Source organism: Grampus griseus (genome assembly GCF_964374135.1).
Source record: "Grampus griseus genome assembly, chromosome: 8".
In the NCBI taxonomy this organism is placed as follows: domain Eukaryota; kingdom Metazoa; phylum Chordata; class Mammalia; order Artiodactyla; family Delphinidae; genus Grampus; species Grampus griseus.
The window spans coordinates 33,075,111-33,095,265 of NC_139002.1; the positions used below are offsets into that span (position 1 = coordinate 33,075,111).

Sequence of the window (20,155 nt, forward strand, 5' to 3'; positions counted from 1 at the left end):
CATTTTTAATAACAGAAACTGAGCCAAAAAATGTAACCCTGGTAAAAATGATACACTAGCATTTTGTATCAATTAAAACTGCAAGTTCCTGACATTTATAACATTTGGTTCTTGAGGTCACATTTTTCAACTTTTCAATAAAAAGTATTAAAAGAAAGAGAAATCCATTTTTTAAAAATTTCAGTAAAACCTGCCCTTGGCTAAGTGAACGAAAATAATTGTGATATATAAAAACAGATTTTCTTTAAATATCCATTTTGAGAAAAATAAGTAATAACCAGGCTATATCTTGAAGGTATACTGGGATATTTGGGGGCAATACCCCATTCTATCTTAGTAAACCAGTATCACAGACTAATTATGAAGAAGAAAATTTTACAAACATTCAGTCTGACTGCCAGGTCATTCCATGGGTGCCACTGTCCTGATGTGTCCCATGGACCTTGTGTTTTAGCTCTCTTCACGTGAGTAAATAAAACATTATCGATAAATTCAGGAATGTGAAAAAATACACTGTGTTGGCAAAAATAACCATGCATTTTTGTTTTGTTTCCTTTGAACATCCTTTTCTATTGCCTGAAGAGTATAGAGAGGTTCCATGGTGCAGAGGTAGCACCCAGCTTTGCTTAGAGCCAGGCAAACCTGGGATGGATCTCAGCTCTACTATTTACTGCTGTGTGGATGGAAGTGTGCCTATTAACTTTTATGAACTCTAGTTCTTTCATCTATAAAATGAGGGAAATAACAATACCTATGTTAAAGGGTTGTAGTAAGATGAAGACAAAATCCACATGAAGCACTGAAGAGTGGAAAACAATGGAACAAACCTAATCAGATGCTAGTTTCCTTCCCCATGTGCTCCTATCCACACATCACTGAGAAAAAGAAGAAACGGTAAAACAAAAAAAAAGGGTCAGCCACTAGTACTAACCAGATGAAAGAGACAGTAGTTACTCTCCCATTTAGCAGCTGTATTACTGGACACAGTTTTAATCTCTCTCATCCTCAGATTCCTCTTCTATACAGTAAGGATAATAGTAGTATTGTCTTCACAGGGCTATTCACAGATGAAATATGTTAACATTTGCAAAGCTCCTAGAACAGTACTTGGAATATAGTAAGTGCTGCAGAAGTGTTGGCTGTTATCATCATCATCATTATTGGCTAGAGGAGAATATAAAATCTACATATGTCAATCACATGTATTCTTGGGGCCTGGCTGAAGTCACGGGGCTTGAGGTACTATCTGCCAGAAGTGTTATTTTTCAGAGGCATACTATATTACTTATTTTAAAAATATTTGGGGCCAGGGCAATGATCTATTTTTTTAATATAAATTTATTTATTTATTTATTTATTTTTGGCTGTATTGGGTCTTCGTTGCTGCGCGTGGGCTTTCTCTAGTTGGGGTGAGCAGGGTGTACTCTTCGTTGTGGTGTGCGGACTTCTCATTGTGGTGTCTTCTCTTGTTGCGGAGCACAGGCTCTAGGCACGCAGGCTTCAGTTGTTGTGGCATGCGGGCCTCAGCAGTTGTGGCTTGTGGGCTCCAGAGTGCAGGCTCAGTAGTTGTGGCACACGGGCTTAGTTGCTCCGTGGCATGTGGGATCTTCCCAGACCAGGGATCGAACGCGTGTCCCCTGCATTGGCAGGGGGATTCTTAAACCCTGCACCACCAGGGAAGCCCACAGTGATCTATTTCTTTAAAAAAATGGAGATCAGGCATAAACCACTCAGGCCCTGTGAATCTAGCTGACCACTGAAGAGACAACAAGTTGGATATTCACATATATGTCCCTATGCTCTCATTAAACTTCAATAATCACAATGAACAAACACATCCTCTCATTGGAACGGAACTGTAGTAGCCTGGGATTACTGTTCACTCATATTTGCTGCTCCTTCCTGCAGGAAGATTATGTTTCTCAGCTCCCTCTAAGACAGACTTGGTCATATGATATGCACTAGCCAACGAAACATGAATGGAAGTCACAAATGTCATTATCCATCAGCTAGGAAGAGCTGGTATGTATTGTGGAAGCCTGCCATTTTTTTCCCCCCTCTGGTACAAGATCATCAATGTTACAGAGAGAAGGTATTACATGAGCTTGGGTTTTAGAGTAAAAATTATGTATAAGAGAATCACAGCTGACCTGAATAGACATATCGCATATTCAAGAGATGAACCTTTATTGTGGTTAAGTCTCTGAGACCACAGCATAACCTGGCCAGTTCTGATTTAATCATGTACAACTTAAACAGATTGTTATGGCAAAAAGGACTAAATGGAATAAAGCCAATCCTACACACTTCGCTTTTCCTCGCTTAACTGGTATTCATCCGAGTTTCTGGCTGCTGATTTGTCCATTCATATAAAAAGGCAGCACCCCTTCATGGCTGCCTAACAAACTACTGATCAACAGTGCCTTCATCCAAGCACTCAGCAGTTTCTGCTGAGGTCTGAGGAGAAGAAGGCGATATAGCTGAAACAGGCTTTAGCACCCTCTGTCTCCCAGTGAGTGATGGAGGAGGAAGTCATAAGGAGGGGTGCTTCTGAGGGAAGTCAGAGACAAACACATTCGGTAAAGGAAACCTTTCCACCTTCCAAAGCCATGAAGGGGTTACTACACTTAGTATGCTAGTGCTAATGAGAATTCAGCAAAAATAGGTCTCTATGGCTTAAAAAAGAAAACCTGGGAACTCCTTAATGTTCAAATGAGAAGTCAGTGGAAGGGGTTCTTACTAAATAAAATCACACCATTAAAAGCTGATAATTTATCCTGATTCTTTCTTTAGTGGAGGGCAAGTACTCCTGCTGCAGCGGTAGAGAGGGGAGCATATGCATCTGTCTGAAGTACGAACTACTGAATCAGGGCTCAGTGCCTGGCCCAGAGCAGGCAGACAACACGTGCTTACTGATCCATAGCTGGCTAGTTATTGGTTTGTAGCTGGCTTGCTCAAGTACCCTCTCTGGCTTCTACAAGGGATAGAGCTTATCAGCTAACAGGAGTTGCTTTTGTCAACTCCTCTCCAGGGCTCTTAACTCAGCCCAGTATCTCTCTGTAGAGAGGACCAGAGGGGTATGCAAAATACAACTACCACAAATTCCCAGGAATTGACATCTTACAATATTAATGATACCTGGCCTTTGGGGGTGAAGAAGAAGATTGGCTAACTAAAGAACTTAATTTATTCAATCAAAAGTTAAATAGAAACATTCCTATTTCCCTCCAGCAACTATTCAGGGCTGAAGTTTTTATTGAAACTCAAGTAAAGTTTCCATAAGGCAGTTTAGCAGCACAAAAGCTATTAATCTCAACGGAATTCAAAAAGCCATGAGGAGGAAAAAAAAAGAAAGAATTGTTTTCCATGCAGCTAACAAAGCAAAAGTCCTTGTACCTTCAATTTCCTAGTAATTAAAAACCCAGCATGTCCTTACAGATGCAATCTACTTGGCCTTACAATACATTCTCAGGGTTGACAAAACAAAGCAGCACTTGTCTTTAATTTCCAATTCACATTTCTAGTCTGCCATTTCAGATTAAAGGGCCCCTATCACAGACAACTAATATCATACTATATGTGGCTTGAAAGAAACAGGAAAAGAAGATGAGTGCATTTAATGGCGTTTGTGGTTCCCACAGGACATTTTCTCTTTTCCCTAAAGGTAGTAGTTAACTCTCCACAGCCCCGGCCCAAACTAGTTTCTCTTTCTGCTCTGCCCATGAAGAAGACTTGAGCTCTGACCCTCTTCCTGGGTCTCAGCGATGGAAACAGAACTGTATTTGCTCAGTGGCCTTGGGGAGAAGAGCTGAGCTACCTAAATAGCAGTAGGAAGTGCCAAAACATTTGTGACAGATGGCGCTTGCGAAGGATAAGATTGAGTTCACTTTTTCTGTTTGTTGCCGGGGAGAATACATTCCCTGGGTACACATGGGAAAAGCCACTGAAACACAGAGTGGTAGAAATTTGGAGTTGTTGGGAAATTATAAAATTATCTTCTAGTCCAATCCCTTTGATTTTGTACATGAGAACTGAATGTTAGGAGACTTTACCATTACACAGATGAGTAGTGACTTTTAATAGCAGAAACATCATTTGAAAGAACTTCCTTTTTCTTATTCACAATGATTGGAATAAAGTAGTTCCAAAATGGAGTATCGTTGAACAGAATTGCATGAGAGAATGAGAACTAGAAACCTTTCCTTTCGCAATTCCCAATTTCTCCAAGACATAGGGTAGAGGGACCAGCTGAAAAGCCACCAAATCAAATGTATGTATGAGTGGGGACAAGGCTCAGGGCACCAAGAGACAATGCCAGAGAAAGCAAGCCTAGGAAAAAAAGGCAACTGCCTCTGTCCCTGTTAACAACTAGTCCCATGATGAAAGTCTCACGACAGAAAAGGTGTCTCAAGACAGATAATTTGCTTCTTTGAAAAATGAGCTCAAATGGCGGAATTATATTTTCAATGGCACGGCTTGAGGAACAGTTTAGTTCTAATCTTTTTTTTTTTTTTTAGTTCTAATCTTAATTGAGTGATAATCTGCGTAGTAAGTACTCTCAAAATAAATCCATTCCCAAAGTCTTATAATTTCAAGAAAAGGATACTGTGGTATATTTTACAACCAGAAAAGTATCTGTGGATTTAATATCCTGTAACTGACCAACGCTCTAGCTTTTTAACTTGATGCTTTTTTCATAAAGACGAGTCAAATCTTCCTTCTCTACTAAATTATGCTAGTCTCATTTACAGCATCTAGATTCTGAAAATGGTAAATTAAGAGTAACCACAAAGTAGGGAGACTTTTTCAGGTTAGGCTTGTAAAGAGTCCCATTACAGTCACAGCATAGCTTCACTCTCCATTGAACAGCATATGTTCTCTGTATATTCACAATGTGGCCCTATTTTAGGACACTAGATAGTTCTTCATCTGTCTGTTGCTTTTAGGGTTTTCAGTGAAAGCACAGACTACTCCCAATTGCTGACATTCAAAACAGTTTTTTTTTATCTGAGTTTTAGATTTTACCATCCTAAGCTTGACTGTTATCTTCCACAGTTCAAAAACACACATGCCCAGCAAAACTGAGTTTCCAAAGGATAACAGGAATAATTTAAGATAAGTGGAATCCATCTGAATTACCAAGGCTATAAAGAAGCACTTCTCAAGATGGCAAATGGATCAAGACTGGTACTGGTTTCAAATACCAACTGTGAGAGAAGTTACAGACTAAAATTGACATAACGCCACCTTGGGGGAGAGTCAAGTGTCAAAAAGGGACATAGATCTCAGAAAACAAAATGGTGTGTAGAAAAATGATGGAAGGGGCAAACATAAAGAAGACACAAGATGCTGAACTCATAACATGATGAACTCGCATGATTTATTCAAGATCAGAGAAAGAGGTTTGAGAACTTCACAATCACTGGCATATAACTTTGAACTGAAACAAATAAAATTCTGGACCTATTACTAGGAAGAAAACATGATGTTACTCTTAATAGGATCAAGTGCTTGAATCTGGAATACTGTTTAGCATAAAGATATGTCCTAGGAGTCATTAAATCACTGGAAAAATAGTGGCTGATAAGACATGATAGAAGAGAAAGGGGTAAAATTACAGCCTGAGGAAGAGATTCAAAAGTCCATTAATAAATTTTAGGCCTTGATATAGTAGATTGTTCAAAATTATATGCAAAAAGATTAAATTCTGGGCTCCCCTGGTGGCACAGTGGTTGAGAGTCCGTCTGCCGATGCAGGGCACGCAGGTTCGTGCCCCGGTCCGGGAAGATCCCACATGCCGCAGAGCGGCTAGGCCCATGAGCCATGGCCACTGAGCCTGCGCGTCCGGAGCCTGTGCTCCACAACGGGAGAGGCCACAACAGTGAGAGGCCCGCATACCGCAAAAAAAAAAAAAAAAAAAAGATTAAATTCTGAGGACTTGGAAAGGCACTTCATTGCATGTTGGATTGAAAATGTTTAGAAAGCCTCCCTCACGCAAATTGGCAATACCAAAAAGTCCACCCCACAGCAAGGGGGAGCTTATTTGTAGAAGGTGCAATCAATCCTGTGCCTCTACTACTCAGAGTTTCTTTTATTGGCGGCATATGCCATAGTCTTGACTTTTAAAACAGAGTACTGATTCTGTTCAGGTAAGCAAATATGAATCTCCAAGAATGTTTAAAAACAACTCAAAACAAGTGTAATTTTGGATAACTTGGCTTTATACCAATGTAGCAAGACCTTCTGAAATGACTACACAATTTCACATGTAACTTTTTAGAACGTTTAGAATACTTAAAAAGGTATTATTTTCTGCATTTATAAGCAAATTTACTAGACTACAAAAGATGCCTGGTGTTTAGGAAGATTATATTCTGCCAGAATCACAAATTTGTCTCATTAGGGTGTTGAGTTTGAGAGAATGAAATTTACTAGTTTTGTATTTATAATTTGACATGTCTGTAGAGGCTTGATTGATTAAATGTATAAGTGGGAGAATTTTATCAAATTTGTGGAAAAATAAAGAAGTGAAAATGACTTACTTTTAAAATTAGTACATTTATAAATAAGAGCTGTATGTTGATTAAAAATAGGATTAAAGAAAAATTATGGCTTAAGACAAAATAATAAAAATAAAACTCAAAAATAGGTTTAAGATTTATAACTTCAAGTACTACCTATTAATAGAGCAAAGGTAATTTAAAGATTCTTTTCATGATCAAAATCTCCCCCTGGGCAATAAAAGCCTAGTGGCACTGAATAAGAATAAGAGCAAATATATGCTGAGCACACATCTCAGGAAAGGCCTGCATGGAGAACTATGGAGAAGAGATGGAATCTGTCACCTCCTGTTCAGGGAACTGGGTGGAAAACTGATACATCATATCAAGAGCCAGAATGTGATAAATCATACAAACACATGGACTCTCAGACACCTATTTCTCTGAAACACGTATCAATTTATAATTACACATGGTGGCATAGTGATGTTTCAGGTGCCTAAGACTACAGGAAAGCTGATTTCCAGAAGAGTGAGTTTTTACTACAAGAAGCCCAAACTCCCTCCATCACAGCATAAGTACATTTGATAACTTTCTCACTCAAATTACCTAGTTATGATAAAAACTAGTTCCAAGGTGCATTAAGTATCAAATATATTCTGAATGACTTGACCACGTCCCCATTCAAAAGCTCTATTCAATATCTTATATATATATTCATTTGTTTTTCAGGAAGGATTTGTCTTTGAGTAGGTTCATTTGAATTTGAAAGGACTATCTTTATACTGGATATGAACAATGAAACCAATGTTAGAAAACACATTTCAAACTCTACTCAAATGCAAATTACACAACAGATTACTTTTTAGGTAATTGTTTAGAATGAACATTCAGTACTTACAAACCTCTTGTCGGTTGGTTAATGTTTCCCTGATTAGATAAAAGTGGGCAATGAAAGATTTTATACTAATCACTCTGACTGGCAAAAAAGAAATGAACACAAGAATAAAAACTGGAAATATTATTTTAACTCTTTAACATTAAAGGTATTTTAAATTATGCATTTTCTCTTGATAATTTCTGAAATTAATCACTAGGAAGCATTTCATCCAGATAAAATGATAGGCTTTTGAATACACTCAATATTTATTACTTTCAAATGAGTGCTTTCCCAGTTTTTATTGTTACTCCATTCTAACTTGTATTTTAATAACAATCCAAAAGTCAGGCTTATTAAGGCTGTTTTAAAAATAAATTTAGACATCATGAAAGTCAATTGAGTTAAATAAAATTTGAAAGTGCTTTAAAGGATATACACATAACCTTAGAAACATATAAAATTTGATTTTAAATGTCAAATAATTTGTATATGTAAATTACATATGAAGATACCCTAAACTAACCAAGAATTAAAGGTGGCAGATGACTAAAAAGGATTCAGAATATGATGGAAAATACATAAAATGTGTTCATTCAGAATGGTTTGACACAAATTCAGTAATAATACAGCCACAACATGTTTTCCTACATATCCCATGTGTTATGACAATGTCCTTACACTTCACAATCTTGGGCACAATCCCCTAAAATTAGCAGTGTTCATATCTTCAGTTTTGTAAATTGGAGCAGAGAAAATAAGATAAAGAAACCCTCTATTGCCATTAAAAAGAAAATCAAACAAAATATCAATTGCCTCAAATCTCTTTCTGGGATAAAGCAGGGTACATACTTATAAGTAATAAATGCCAAATAAATAAAATAATTTTGGTTACTATAAAGCCCAGTAGTTAGTGGTTTTAACATGAGAAACTCTGAATGAAAATTTCAAATTTGCTGAGTACCATCAGAACAAAGGTGCACTACTATGATTTTTCCAGAGTTAACTTTTAATATCACATAATACCTCTGTGATAAAAATAACTACATGATGGGGGTTGGTTTAAGATGCCAGCATAGGAAGATCCTGGATTCACCTCCTCCCATGGACACACCAAATCTACAACTACATATGGATCTGACAAAGACCTGAAAACTAGCTAAACAGCACCTCCACAACAAAGGATAAAAGGACCACATCAAGATGGCTAGGAGAGTCAGAAGCGCAGTCTCACCAAAAACCTCACCTCTGGCACAGCAACCCACAAGCACAAGGGATCTCACAAATATGGAACTTCTCCCTGAGGAGCTAGGGGTTTGTGCCCCACATCAGGTACCCCAACACTTACAACCTGCACTGGAGAGATGAGTGCCCAAAACTTTTGGCTTTGAAAACCAACAAAAGGATGTGGGGACAGAAAAGTTTGCTCTTAAAGAGCTCACGTGCAGACTCATTCACCTCAGGACCCAGTGCAAAACCAAGTTTGAAAAGCTCCTAGACCATACATGAAGGAGATTCATTAGCTAAGATTAAAGGGTCTACAGAGGTCTTTGGGACTTTCTCCTGGGACAGAGGTGCTGGTGAGCACCATTTTTGTGCTCTCACTCCACACTGCTAGAGTTAAAGGACTTGACTTGCCTCCACACTCTCCTCTGGTCCCCCTGAAGCCAGGGGGTCTTACCCCACCCTCACGTGTCCCTGTAGTTCTGCTGCAGCCCGTTATCTCACACTACCCCCATGTGTTCCTGTGGCCTTGAGGGAGGAGATAGATGGGCCCCAGGCTGAGCAGCTGGAGTTTGTCCTCTATGGACAGATACTCCAAGATGAAGACAATAACAGGAGGGAGGAGAAGCTGAGCCCTGCCCCAATAAGAAATAAAGAGGGCTTCCCTGGTGGCGCAGTGGTTGAGAGTCCGCCTGCTGATGCAGGTGACATGGGTTCGTGCCCCGGTCCGGGAAGATCCCACATGCCGCAGAGCGGCTGGGCCCGTGAGCCATGGCCGCTGAGCCTGCGTGTCCGGAGCCTGTGCTCCGCAATGGGAGAGGCCACAACAGTGAGAGGCCCGCGTACTGCAAAAAAAAAAAAAAAAAGAAAGAAAGAAAGAGACCACATATTCTTCATTCTTGAAGTCAAGGAGACCTTCCTGACTATACACGCACAGAAAGGCTCCCTGGAGTTCAAAAGGGAGGGGGTGTCACTCCATAGTAAGTGATGTCAACCTACCCATAGGCCTCTTTGCTAGAATCCATCTTGGCTAAGAGATGTGTGCGCACACATGGGAGGACCTTGAGATAAACCAAATACAGATTCAGAGCCAGGCAAAACAAGATGATTGGCCAGAAGAAATGCCCCATATAAGTGATTCAAACTACCAAGAGGGTGCGACTCTCTCTGAGTCTGCCTGAGTCTATTCACATGTACCTTTCTGCCTCCTAATAAACACTTTACTTGTTTCACTACTTTCTGTTTCTTTGTGGGAATTCAAGGCCAGGAGCTTTGTCACTGGCCACTGTCCCTCATGGTCTAGTGGCTAGGATGCAGCACTCTCACTGCCATGGCCTGACTTCAATCTCTGGTTGGGCAACCGAAATTCTGCTTCAAGCCGCTGCAGGCTGAGGCCACCCAAGATCAGCCTCACTGTGACCATCATGTGCTTCTGCAGCACCAATGCAGCCAGCAGTCCCACCCCAGGCTCTCCCGTGGCCCACTGAAGCCAGAAGGCACATGCATTCCATGTACGAGACAGCCCTTGAGCACCTGGCTATGGTGTCCAGGGAGGCTTGCATTTCTGGGCCTTATGGCTCTGAAATAATTGAGACAGTTCATGGTATGGAACCACCCCTAAGACACTGACAGCATACTGAAACACACCCCCAGACTTCCTGTGAAAAAGCCCTATTTACTCGTCCCAGAGCTTAAGCCTGAGGGGAAGGCTTCAAGTTTACCACACATCTAGAAGCTATGGAGGAGCTCTGGGGGAATATAGACTGGGGGATGCCACCTTTGCACTATCCCTTGGCCTCATGACAGATCACCTGCACCTCCCAGAGAGGAGCCCTGTCTTTTGCAATAGTCACCAAGGGGACACCTCCAAATCACCTGGTCTTGAGGCCAGTAGGGAGTTACAACCATGGTCACACAATACTATATATATGTGTGTTCTTTAAAAGCTTCTACCTGAGGGTCTTCATTCCAAATAGCCTGAAACTAGGGGTGGAATTAGATCCCTCCCTTTGGAGCACTGATAGGTCTTGGCACAACCTCTGGGACTTATCAAGAAAAAAATTAAACTGTTTAGATAATTACAAATGTTTCAGAGACAACAAACAGGGCAGGGTTGAAAAATCAGGTTCATCTACACAGGGTCACTCCTACAAGACTGGGAGAGGTAACTGTATTGCCTAATATGTAGAAACAAACACAGAGAGATAAGCAAAATGAGAAAACAGAGGAATATGTCCCAAACAAAAGAAAAGATAAAAATCCAGGGAAAAAAACCTTGCTGAAATGGAGGTAATTTACCTGCTAAAGAGTTTAAAGTAATGGACATAGAGATGCTCACTGACCTCTTGGAAGAAAAGATGAACACAATGAGAACTTCCACAAAGAGACAGAAAATAAAAGTAAGTACCAAAAATAAATCATGGAGCTGCAGAATACTGTAACTGGAAAGAAAAATACACTAGAGGGTTTCAATAGCAGACTAGATGAAGCAGAAAGGATCAGCAACCTGGAAGACAGGACAGTGGAATTCATCCTAACAGATCAGAAGGAAAAAAAAAAAAGAGATTACTTAAGACACCTATGGTGCAACATCAAGAGGAATAACATTCTCATTGTAGGGGCCCCAGAAGGAGAATAGATAGAAAAAGGGGAAGAAAATTTATTTGACAAAATAATGGCTAAAAACATCCCTAACTGGGGGAAAGAAACAGACATTGAAGTCTAGGAAGCACAGAGAATTCCAAATAAGACGAACCCAAAGAGATCCAAAACAAGCACATTATAATTAAAATGTCAAAAGTTAAAGACAAGGAGAGAATCATAAAAGAAGCAAGAGAAAAACAACTTGTTGCATATAAAGGAAGCTCCATAAAATTAACATCTGATCATTCAGCAAAAAATTTAAAGTCCAGAAGGGAATGGCACAATATACTCAAAGTGTTGAAAAGAAAAAACTTTCAGCCAAAAATATTCTACAGGCAAGGTTATCATTCAGAACCAAAGGAGAGATAAAGAGTTTTCTACAGAAGCAAAAGCTAAAGGAGATCAGCAACACTAAATCTGCCTTACAAGAAATGTTAAAGGGACTTCTTCAAGACGAAAAAAAAGTGCATTAAATAGTAACAAGAAAACATAAAAAAGTCAAAATCTCATGGGTAAAGGCAAATATATAGTAAAGTTAGTGGATTAACCATTTGTAAAGCTAGTATAAAGGTTAAAAGACAAAAGTAGTAAAGTTAACTGTAACTACAATAATTAAGGGATACAAAAACAAGATGTAAATATAACATCAAAAACATAAAATGAGGGTGGGAGAAGTAAAAATGTACAGTTTTTAGAATGTGTCCAAACTTAAGTTGCTATCAGCTTATAACAGAGTACTACACACACACACACACACACACACACACGTAGTTTTTCTATATATGAAGCTCATGGAAACCACAAACCAAAAACTTATAGTAGATACACTAAAGATAATGAGAAAGAAATCTACAGACAACATGAAAGAAAGTCATCAAACCACAAAGGAAGAGAGCAAGAAAAGAAAGGAACAGCGAAGAACTATAAAAACAGCCAGAAAACAAGTTGCAAAATGGCAATAAGTACATACTTGTTAATAACTACTTTAAATTTAAATGGACAAAATTCTCCAATCAAAAGCCATAGAGTGGCTGAATGGATTAAAGAACAAGACACAATTATATGTTGCCTACAAGAGATTCAGTTCAAATCTAAGGACACAAGCAGGCTGAAAGTGAAGGAATGAAAAAAGAAAAGGAAACAAAACAAAAGAAAAACTGGTGTAGCTATACTTATATCAGACAAAACAAACTTTAAAACAAAGACTGTAATAAAAGACAAAGAAGGGCATTACAGAATGATAAAGGAGTCAATCCAACAAGAGGTTATAACATTTTAAAATATATATGAAACTACACAGGAGTACCTTAATATAGAAAGCAGATATTACCAGACCTAAGGGGAGCACCTGACAGCAATACAATAATAGTAGGGAACTTTAACACCCTACTTCCATTAATGGACAGATCATCCAGACAGAAAATAAGGAAACACTGGCCTTAAACAGCATATTAGACCAGATATACTTAATAGACACATATAGAACATATCATCCAAAAGCAGCAGAATACACATTCTTCTCAAGTGCACATGAAACATTCTCCAGGATAGATTACATTTTATGCCACAAAACAAATCTCAATAAATTTAAGAAGACTGAAATCATATAAAACATCTTTTACAACCACAATGGTACGAAACTAGACCTACAAGAATAAAACTGGAAAAATCACAAATACGTGGAGATTAAATAACATGCTACTGAACAACCAATGGGTCAATGAAGAAATCCGAGGGGAAATCAATAAATAATATGAACAACGAAAATGGAAATATCACATTCCAATATCTATGGGACAAAGCAAAAGCCGTTGTAAGAGGGAAGTTTATAGCAATACAGGCCTACCTAAAGATAAAAGACAAATCTCAAACAATCTAACTTTAAACCTAAAGTAAGTAGAAAAAGACGAATGAAGTCCAAAGGTAGTAGAAGGAAGGAAATAATAAAGATCAGTGTGAAAATAAATAAAACAGAGACTAAAAAAATATTTTTTAAAAAAATCAATGAAACCAAGAGCTAGTTCTTTGAAAAGATAAACAAAATGGACAAATCTTTAGCTAGACTAACCAAGAATAAAAGAGAGAGGGCTCAAATAAGTAAAGTCGAAAATGAAAGAGGAGAAATTACAACCGATACCAGAGAAATACAAAGGATCATGAAAGACTACTAAGAACAATTATATGCCAACAAATTGGATAACCTAGAATATAGAAACATGTCATCTTCTAAGACTTAATTATAAAGAAATAAAATATCTGAATAGACTGATTATTAGTAAAGAGATTGCAAAAAATCCCAACAAACAAAAGTACAGGATCAGAGAGTGTCACCCATGGAGTCTATCAAACATCCAAAGATTAAATACCTATCCTTCTCAAACTCATCCAAAAATTGAAGAAGAGGGAACATTTCCAAACTCATTTTATGTGGCCATCATTATCCTGATACCAAAATCAGACAAGGGCACCACAAAAAGGAAAACCAATACCCCTCATGAAAATAGATGTAAAAATCTTCAACAAAATATCAGCAAACTGAATTCAACAATATATAAAAAGAATCATACAACATAATCAAGTGAGACTTATTCCAAGGATGCAAGGCTAGTTCAACATCCACAAATCAATAAACATGATACACACATTTACAAAATGAAGAATAAAACTCATATGATCATTTCCATAGATGCAGAGAAAGCATTTGACAAAATTCAACTTCCAATTACGATGAAACCTCTCAACACAGTGGGTATAGAGGGAACATACATTGACATAATAAAGCCCATATATGACAAGTCCACAGGCAATATCATATTCAATAGTGAAAAGATGAAAGCTTTTCCTTTAAGATTAGGAACTATAGAAGAATGTCAACTCTCACTACTTTTATTCAACATAATATTGGAAGTCCTAGACACAGAAATTAGGCTAAAAATAAATAAATAAAAGGAATCCCAATTGGAAAGGAAGAAGAAAAAATGTCACTATTTGCAGATGGCATGATACTGTATAGAGAAAACAAACTATAGACTCCACCAAAGAAACCTCTTAGAACTAATAAATGAATACAGTAAAGTTGCAGGATACAAAATCAATATACAGAAATCTGTTGCATTTTTATACACTAATTACAAAATATCAGAAAAGGTAACTAGGAAAACAATCCCATTTACAACTGCATCAAAAAGACTAAAATATCCAGTAATAAATTTAACCAAGGAGGTGAAAGATGTACATTGAAAACTCTAAGACACTGATGAAAGAAATTTAAGATGACACAAACAAATGGAAAGGTATACCATGCTTATAAATTGGAAAAATGAGTATCATTAAAATGCCCGTACTACCCAAGGCAATCTGCGGATTCAATGCAATCCCTATCATTTATCACAGAAGTAGAATTAATAATTCTAAAATTGTATGGAACCATGAAAGACCCTCAATAGACAAAAGAATCATGAGAAAAACAAACCAAAAAAAAGTCAAAAAAAAAAAAAAGGTGAAGGTATCAAACTCCCTGATTTCAAACTAAACTATAAAGTTATAGTAATCAATACAGTATGGTATTGGCATAAAAACAGATGCATAAATCAATGGAACAGAGTAGAGGGTCCAGAAATAAACCCATATATATATGAATAAATAATTTATGGCAAAGGAATAAAGAATATACAGTGGGAAAAAGACAGTCTCTTCAATAAATGGTGCTGGGAAAACTGGGCAGACACACGCAAAGAAATGAATCTAGACCACTGTCTTATTCCACACACAAAAATCAACTCAAAATGGATTAAAACTTAAAATAGTCCTGAATCCATAAAACTTCTAGAAGAAAACATAGGCAATAAGCTCCTTGATATCAGTGTTGGCATGGAATTTTTGAATTTGACCCCAAAAGCAAAGGCAACAAAAGTAAAAATAAACAAGTGGGACTACATCAAACAGAAAAGCTTCTGCACAGCAAAGGAAACCATCAGTAAAATATAGTGGTGAGGGCTTCCCTGGTGGCGCAGTGGTTGAGAGTCCGCCTGCTGATGCAGGGGATGCGGGTTCGTGCCCCGGTCCGGGAGGATCCCATATGCCGCGGAGCGGCTGGGCCTGTGAGCCATGGCCGCTGAGCCTGTGCGTCCGGAGCCTGTGCTCCATGGAGGGAGAGGCCACAATGGTGAGAGGCCCGCGTACAGCAAAAAAAAAAAAAAAAAAAAAAAAAAAAAAAAAAAACTATATATATATATATATATATATATATAGTGGTGACCTACTGAATGGGAGAAAATATTTGCAAATCATATATGATAAGGAGTTAATATCCAAAATATATAAAGAATTCAAACAACTCAATAGCGAAAAACAATTTGATTAAAAAATGGGCAAAGGATCTATGTAGATATTTTTTTCCAAAACACATACAGACGGCCCACAGGCACATGAAAAGATGTTCAACACCACTAATCATCAGAGAAATGCAAATCAAAACCGCAATGAAATATCACCTCCCACCTGCTATAATAGCTATCATCAAAAAGACAAGAAATAACAAGTTTTTTAGGGGATGTGGAAAGAAGAGAAACTCTGTACACTATTGGTGGGAAAGTGTATTGCTGCAGCCACTATGGAAAATAGAACAAAGGTATTTTGAAGTTTAAGAACAGAGCTACCATATGATCCAGCTATTCTACTTCTGGGTATTTATCCAAAGAAAATGAAAACATTAATTCAAAAAGATATATACACTGCTATGTTCATTGCAGCATTATTTACAATACCCAAGATAAGGATATAACCTAAATTTCCATTGGTGGAGGACTGGATAAAGAAGACATGCTATATATACACAGTGGATAACTACTCAGCTGCAAAAAAGGAAACTTTGCCAGTTGCAAGAACATGGAGGGACCTCAAAGGCATTATGCTAAGTGAAATAAGTCAGAGAAAGACAAATACCATATGATTTTACTTATATGTGGAATATACAAAACAAAACAAACAAAGAAAATGAAACCAAACTCAGATATAGAGAACAGATTCATGGTTATCAGAAGGGAAGGGGGTTGGAGGGTGGGTGAAATGGATGAAGGGGGACAATCGTATGGTGACAGATGGTACTAGACATTGCAGTAATCACTTCACAGTGTATACAAAGATTAAATTACTATGTTGTACACCTGAAATTAATATGTTATGGTACTTCAACTAAAAAAAAAAATCTATGTGATAACATTTGAAATAATTATTAGCATGACTTACTTTCTTCTTTCTTGCTAATAATCGCAGGCAGAGTATAAATCTAAAAAACAAAGGAAGCCAGTCAGTTACTTTCAATTAATGACCCAGCACAGAAGATTACCAGGGTGATATTGGTACACTGATACACAAAGGGAGTGTCTTGATTTCAAGGTCTTACAACTACTGTGTCCACAATGCCATCTCCCCAGCCCGACTTCCAATCTTGCCTCCCACTCCTTTCCATCCCTGGCTGTCCTGCCCTGGGCAAAGTTTTACCTCTTTCCCTCTGATCTAAGCATCTCATTCTATTCTCCAACATGATGCATAATTTCCCTTCTTCAGGAAGATTCTCATGATGGATTTCACCTGATTGTTCCTTCCTTAAATTATCTGCTTAGTGTTTTTTTCTCAGTGTGTACAATCCTAACTTGTACTTGTTGAGCTATCACACTGTCTTCTAAATTTCTTCTAGGTCAGGGCTTGCTCCTCAACTGTTAGTGGTAAAGAACCAATTTCCTTTGTTTTTAATTTTTAATCTGTCGCTGACTGACATTTTTATAAATTACAATAAAATTTAAAGGTAATACACATGATAAAGAATAGATGCAGAGTCCAAATTTTTTATTATTAAATTCAACAGATGTAAAATGACTTCTCATTGCTATAAAATTTTCCAGATGCTTAATCATAATCTCTGCACTCATCTTATTGCAGCCTGGTAACGGTTTGTAGGATGGACTCAGTCTGGGGACCACACTTTGTGTAGCTCTGTTGTTGCAATAGGTACTTTTCAGAAGAATGGTCACAGGTTCTCTGCCATTTAAAAGATAGTTTTCAAGGGACAGGCTGGTGCATCCTATTTGCTCTGTGTGCTCATCTCTCTAATCATTCATTGCAGTGTTCTTCACAAAAGTCATCAATGATTTATTCCCTTTTTTATATAAGCCTCCATGATAATTTTAAGTAAATTATGTCAACATCAAAATAACTATTATAAAAATGGGGATCTGGATAGAGGGAAAATGTCAAGCCACAAACAGTTTTAGCAAAGGAGACTTTTAAACAATGGTCTAGGACCAGGATTAGTTCTTTCCCTGAAACTTGTTCATCATGCTGCTCATAAAGCCTAGCACAGGCCTTGCAGAGTGGGCACTCAAGAATTATTAAATAAATAAAATAATCTAATCAATGTAGCCAAATTAATGATTATAAGTAATTTTTAAAAGTAATTTTAGGGTTTTAAATTAGTCCTGGAAGTCCCCTGGGGAAATGAATTCAGAAGTTGGTGTTATGTGCCAGTGACGCAACACTAGGAAAACAGTAAGAGTCTCTACTCCTCTGATTTACTATTTTAATATTTTCAAATACACTATAGACATATAAAATTTTTTTCAGATGTACTTTGCAATTATTAGAACAATAAAATCTAAATTACAGAATATGTCATATCCCTACCGGTTCCTTCCCATCCATGGCTTCAAGCCAGAGTTTCCGATTAGCTTCTGAAAAGGCTTGCAATGTGATGATTCCGTGCCTATTAAAAAATATTTTATATATTCAATTTACTACTTTTATGCCTTTACACATTTATTATTATTTTTAAATTCTTAGCTAACTTTAAAAGTAAAATTTGAAGAAAAAGCAGGAAAGAGAAAAAAGAAATGAAAAGAGAGAAAAAAAGATAGGAAAGAGAAGAAGAAAGAAGAAATTTAAAAAATGAAATCAGTAAGTGTTTTAGGTATAAGACTATCTGAAGGAGCTTAGGCTCATACTATTTCCCCTGAAATGACCAAAAAGGATGAAAAGCTACATTCACAGAAGTTCAAAAGCACAGAAACATTGCACAGTATGAGAATGATTAAGATTATGACCCAACGTGGTACAACTAGTCACTAAAAATAATTACAATGAGTATATAGCAATATGGAAAGCCTTATACTATAACTAGTCAATTATTAAGAAGACACTAAAACCAAAGTGTTTACATATACAATGATCACAATATTACAATTAATATGTATAAAAACAACTCTCTCCCATGCACCCATTCTGAGATAGCTACTTGAGGATGTGCTTCAAGAAACGAGCAAGCAAAGGGAGGAAGGAAACCAATATAAGAGAGAGAAAAATAGAAAATTCAGAAAAAAGTGAAATTAATCTAATTAATTGTGGAGGCTGTCCATAAGATAAATAGAAAACTAGAGGGTTCTGTGAAAAGGTACATGAAGAAGGAAATTTCATTTAAATATTGTGTGGTTAAAAGCCTGGAGTGAGTTAAAACTGTGATAAAGGCATATATCTCTACGTAAACAGGAAAACAGCTCATTAGACTGATAGGAAAAGGGAAAATGTATTATAAAGATCAAGGTAATTTTATCTTGGAGAATTTAAGCCAGTGTAAAACACAAATAATAACAACAATCAATACTTGTTGGCTGTTTATTATGTGCCAAGCACTGTGTTATAAGTATGTCTCCTTTATTATCTCATTTATTCCTCACAACAACCCTTTGATGTGTGTACTGATTATCCTTGTTTTACAGATGAAACAACTAAAGCACAGAGTTTAACAGTGTGCTCCATGGATATATCTAGATAGTGTCGAAAAAAAGAAAAGAGAAATCACTAACATGTTGGTATTTATCTACATAGAAAAACCAGAAGTTCCTACCACAAAACTATTAAAACCAAGAGTTCAACAACTGTACTGGATATAGATTGATATATAAAAAAAATTAATAGCCTTTCTCTGTGGCAATCTTAACCATAAAACAAAAAAAGAGTTTCTACTAAAGAATTTTATTCAAAATTTAAATAAAAAGAATATACCTGAAACCAAATCTGAAAAAAATATATATGTAAAAGATATGTAAAATCCTTGGGAGAGTTCAACTCACCATTGATTAATTTATTGAAATTTAATAACTTTAATCGAACTCCAGTCAGAAATCCCAAAGGATGTTTTGGAGAGAAAGGGAAACTTAATAAGCAGATCTATAAAGCATAAGAACACAGGGCCAAAATAGCTAACACTATTTTAAAGAAGCATAAGAACAAGGCCATGCCCTACTAAATAGTTAACAAGCTATCGTACATAAGCTATAGTATATAACAGTGTATATAGTATGTCAGAGTATATATATAGTGTACACACACACACACGCACGCACACGCACGCACACACAAAGCTAGAGATATTCAGAAAAGCATGGTGGTAATGCAGGGGAAGAAAAATAGATTATGGAATGCAACAGAGATCAAGAAACATACTCCTCCTTATTTTGTTTCTATTCTACTTGTACTGAAACAATAAAGGAACAGAGCTAAATAATTCTACTAGATGATAAGCTTGAATGCACAACCTTTATGTCTCTCCCAATATTCTGTGGCTAAGAATGCCCAGAACAGTGTTGTGTACATGGTAGGCACTGATTTTCACTGGCTAAAGAAAGCTTATGGAATTTGCAGTTGTGTCTTATTATTCCTTGGGAACAAGGCCACTAGATTTCAAAACCATACAAAAAGGCTGACCCAGGAGCCATGAACAATGCCATCAGGTTTCTTCATTTTGATGGGGACCTCAGTCCACAATATGCACTTTCCCCTAAGGCAGTCATCTTTACTGATTTTCCAGATTCTTCTCTGAGTGATGTTACCCTTTGGTAGCACTCTGTGTCTGATTTAC

At 37.2% G+C, this 20,155-nt stretch overlaps 1 protein-coding gene across 1 annotated transcript in view; it reads right to left on the bottom strand.

Moving 5' to 3' along the window:
• Nucleotides 1-20,155, bottom strand: part of ARHGAP42 (Rho GTPase activating protein 42) — a gene marked incomplete at its 5' end in the record, with an annotated part of 286,720 nt that overhangs the window by 33,510 nt on the left and 233,055 nt on the right. The window contains 2 exons of the mRNA XM_082661159.1: nt 16,492-16,531; nt 17,926-18,004. Coding sequence (XP_082517285.1) covers nt 16,492-16,531; nt 17,926-18,004 — 119 coding nt within the window. The remainder of the gene's footprint in view (nt 1-16,491; nt 16,532-17,925; nt 18,005-20,155) is intronic.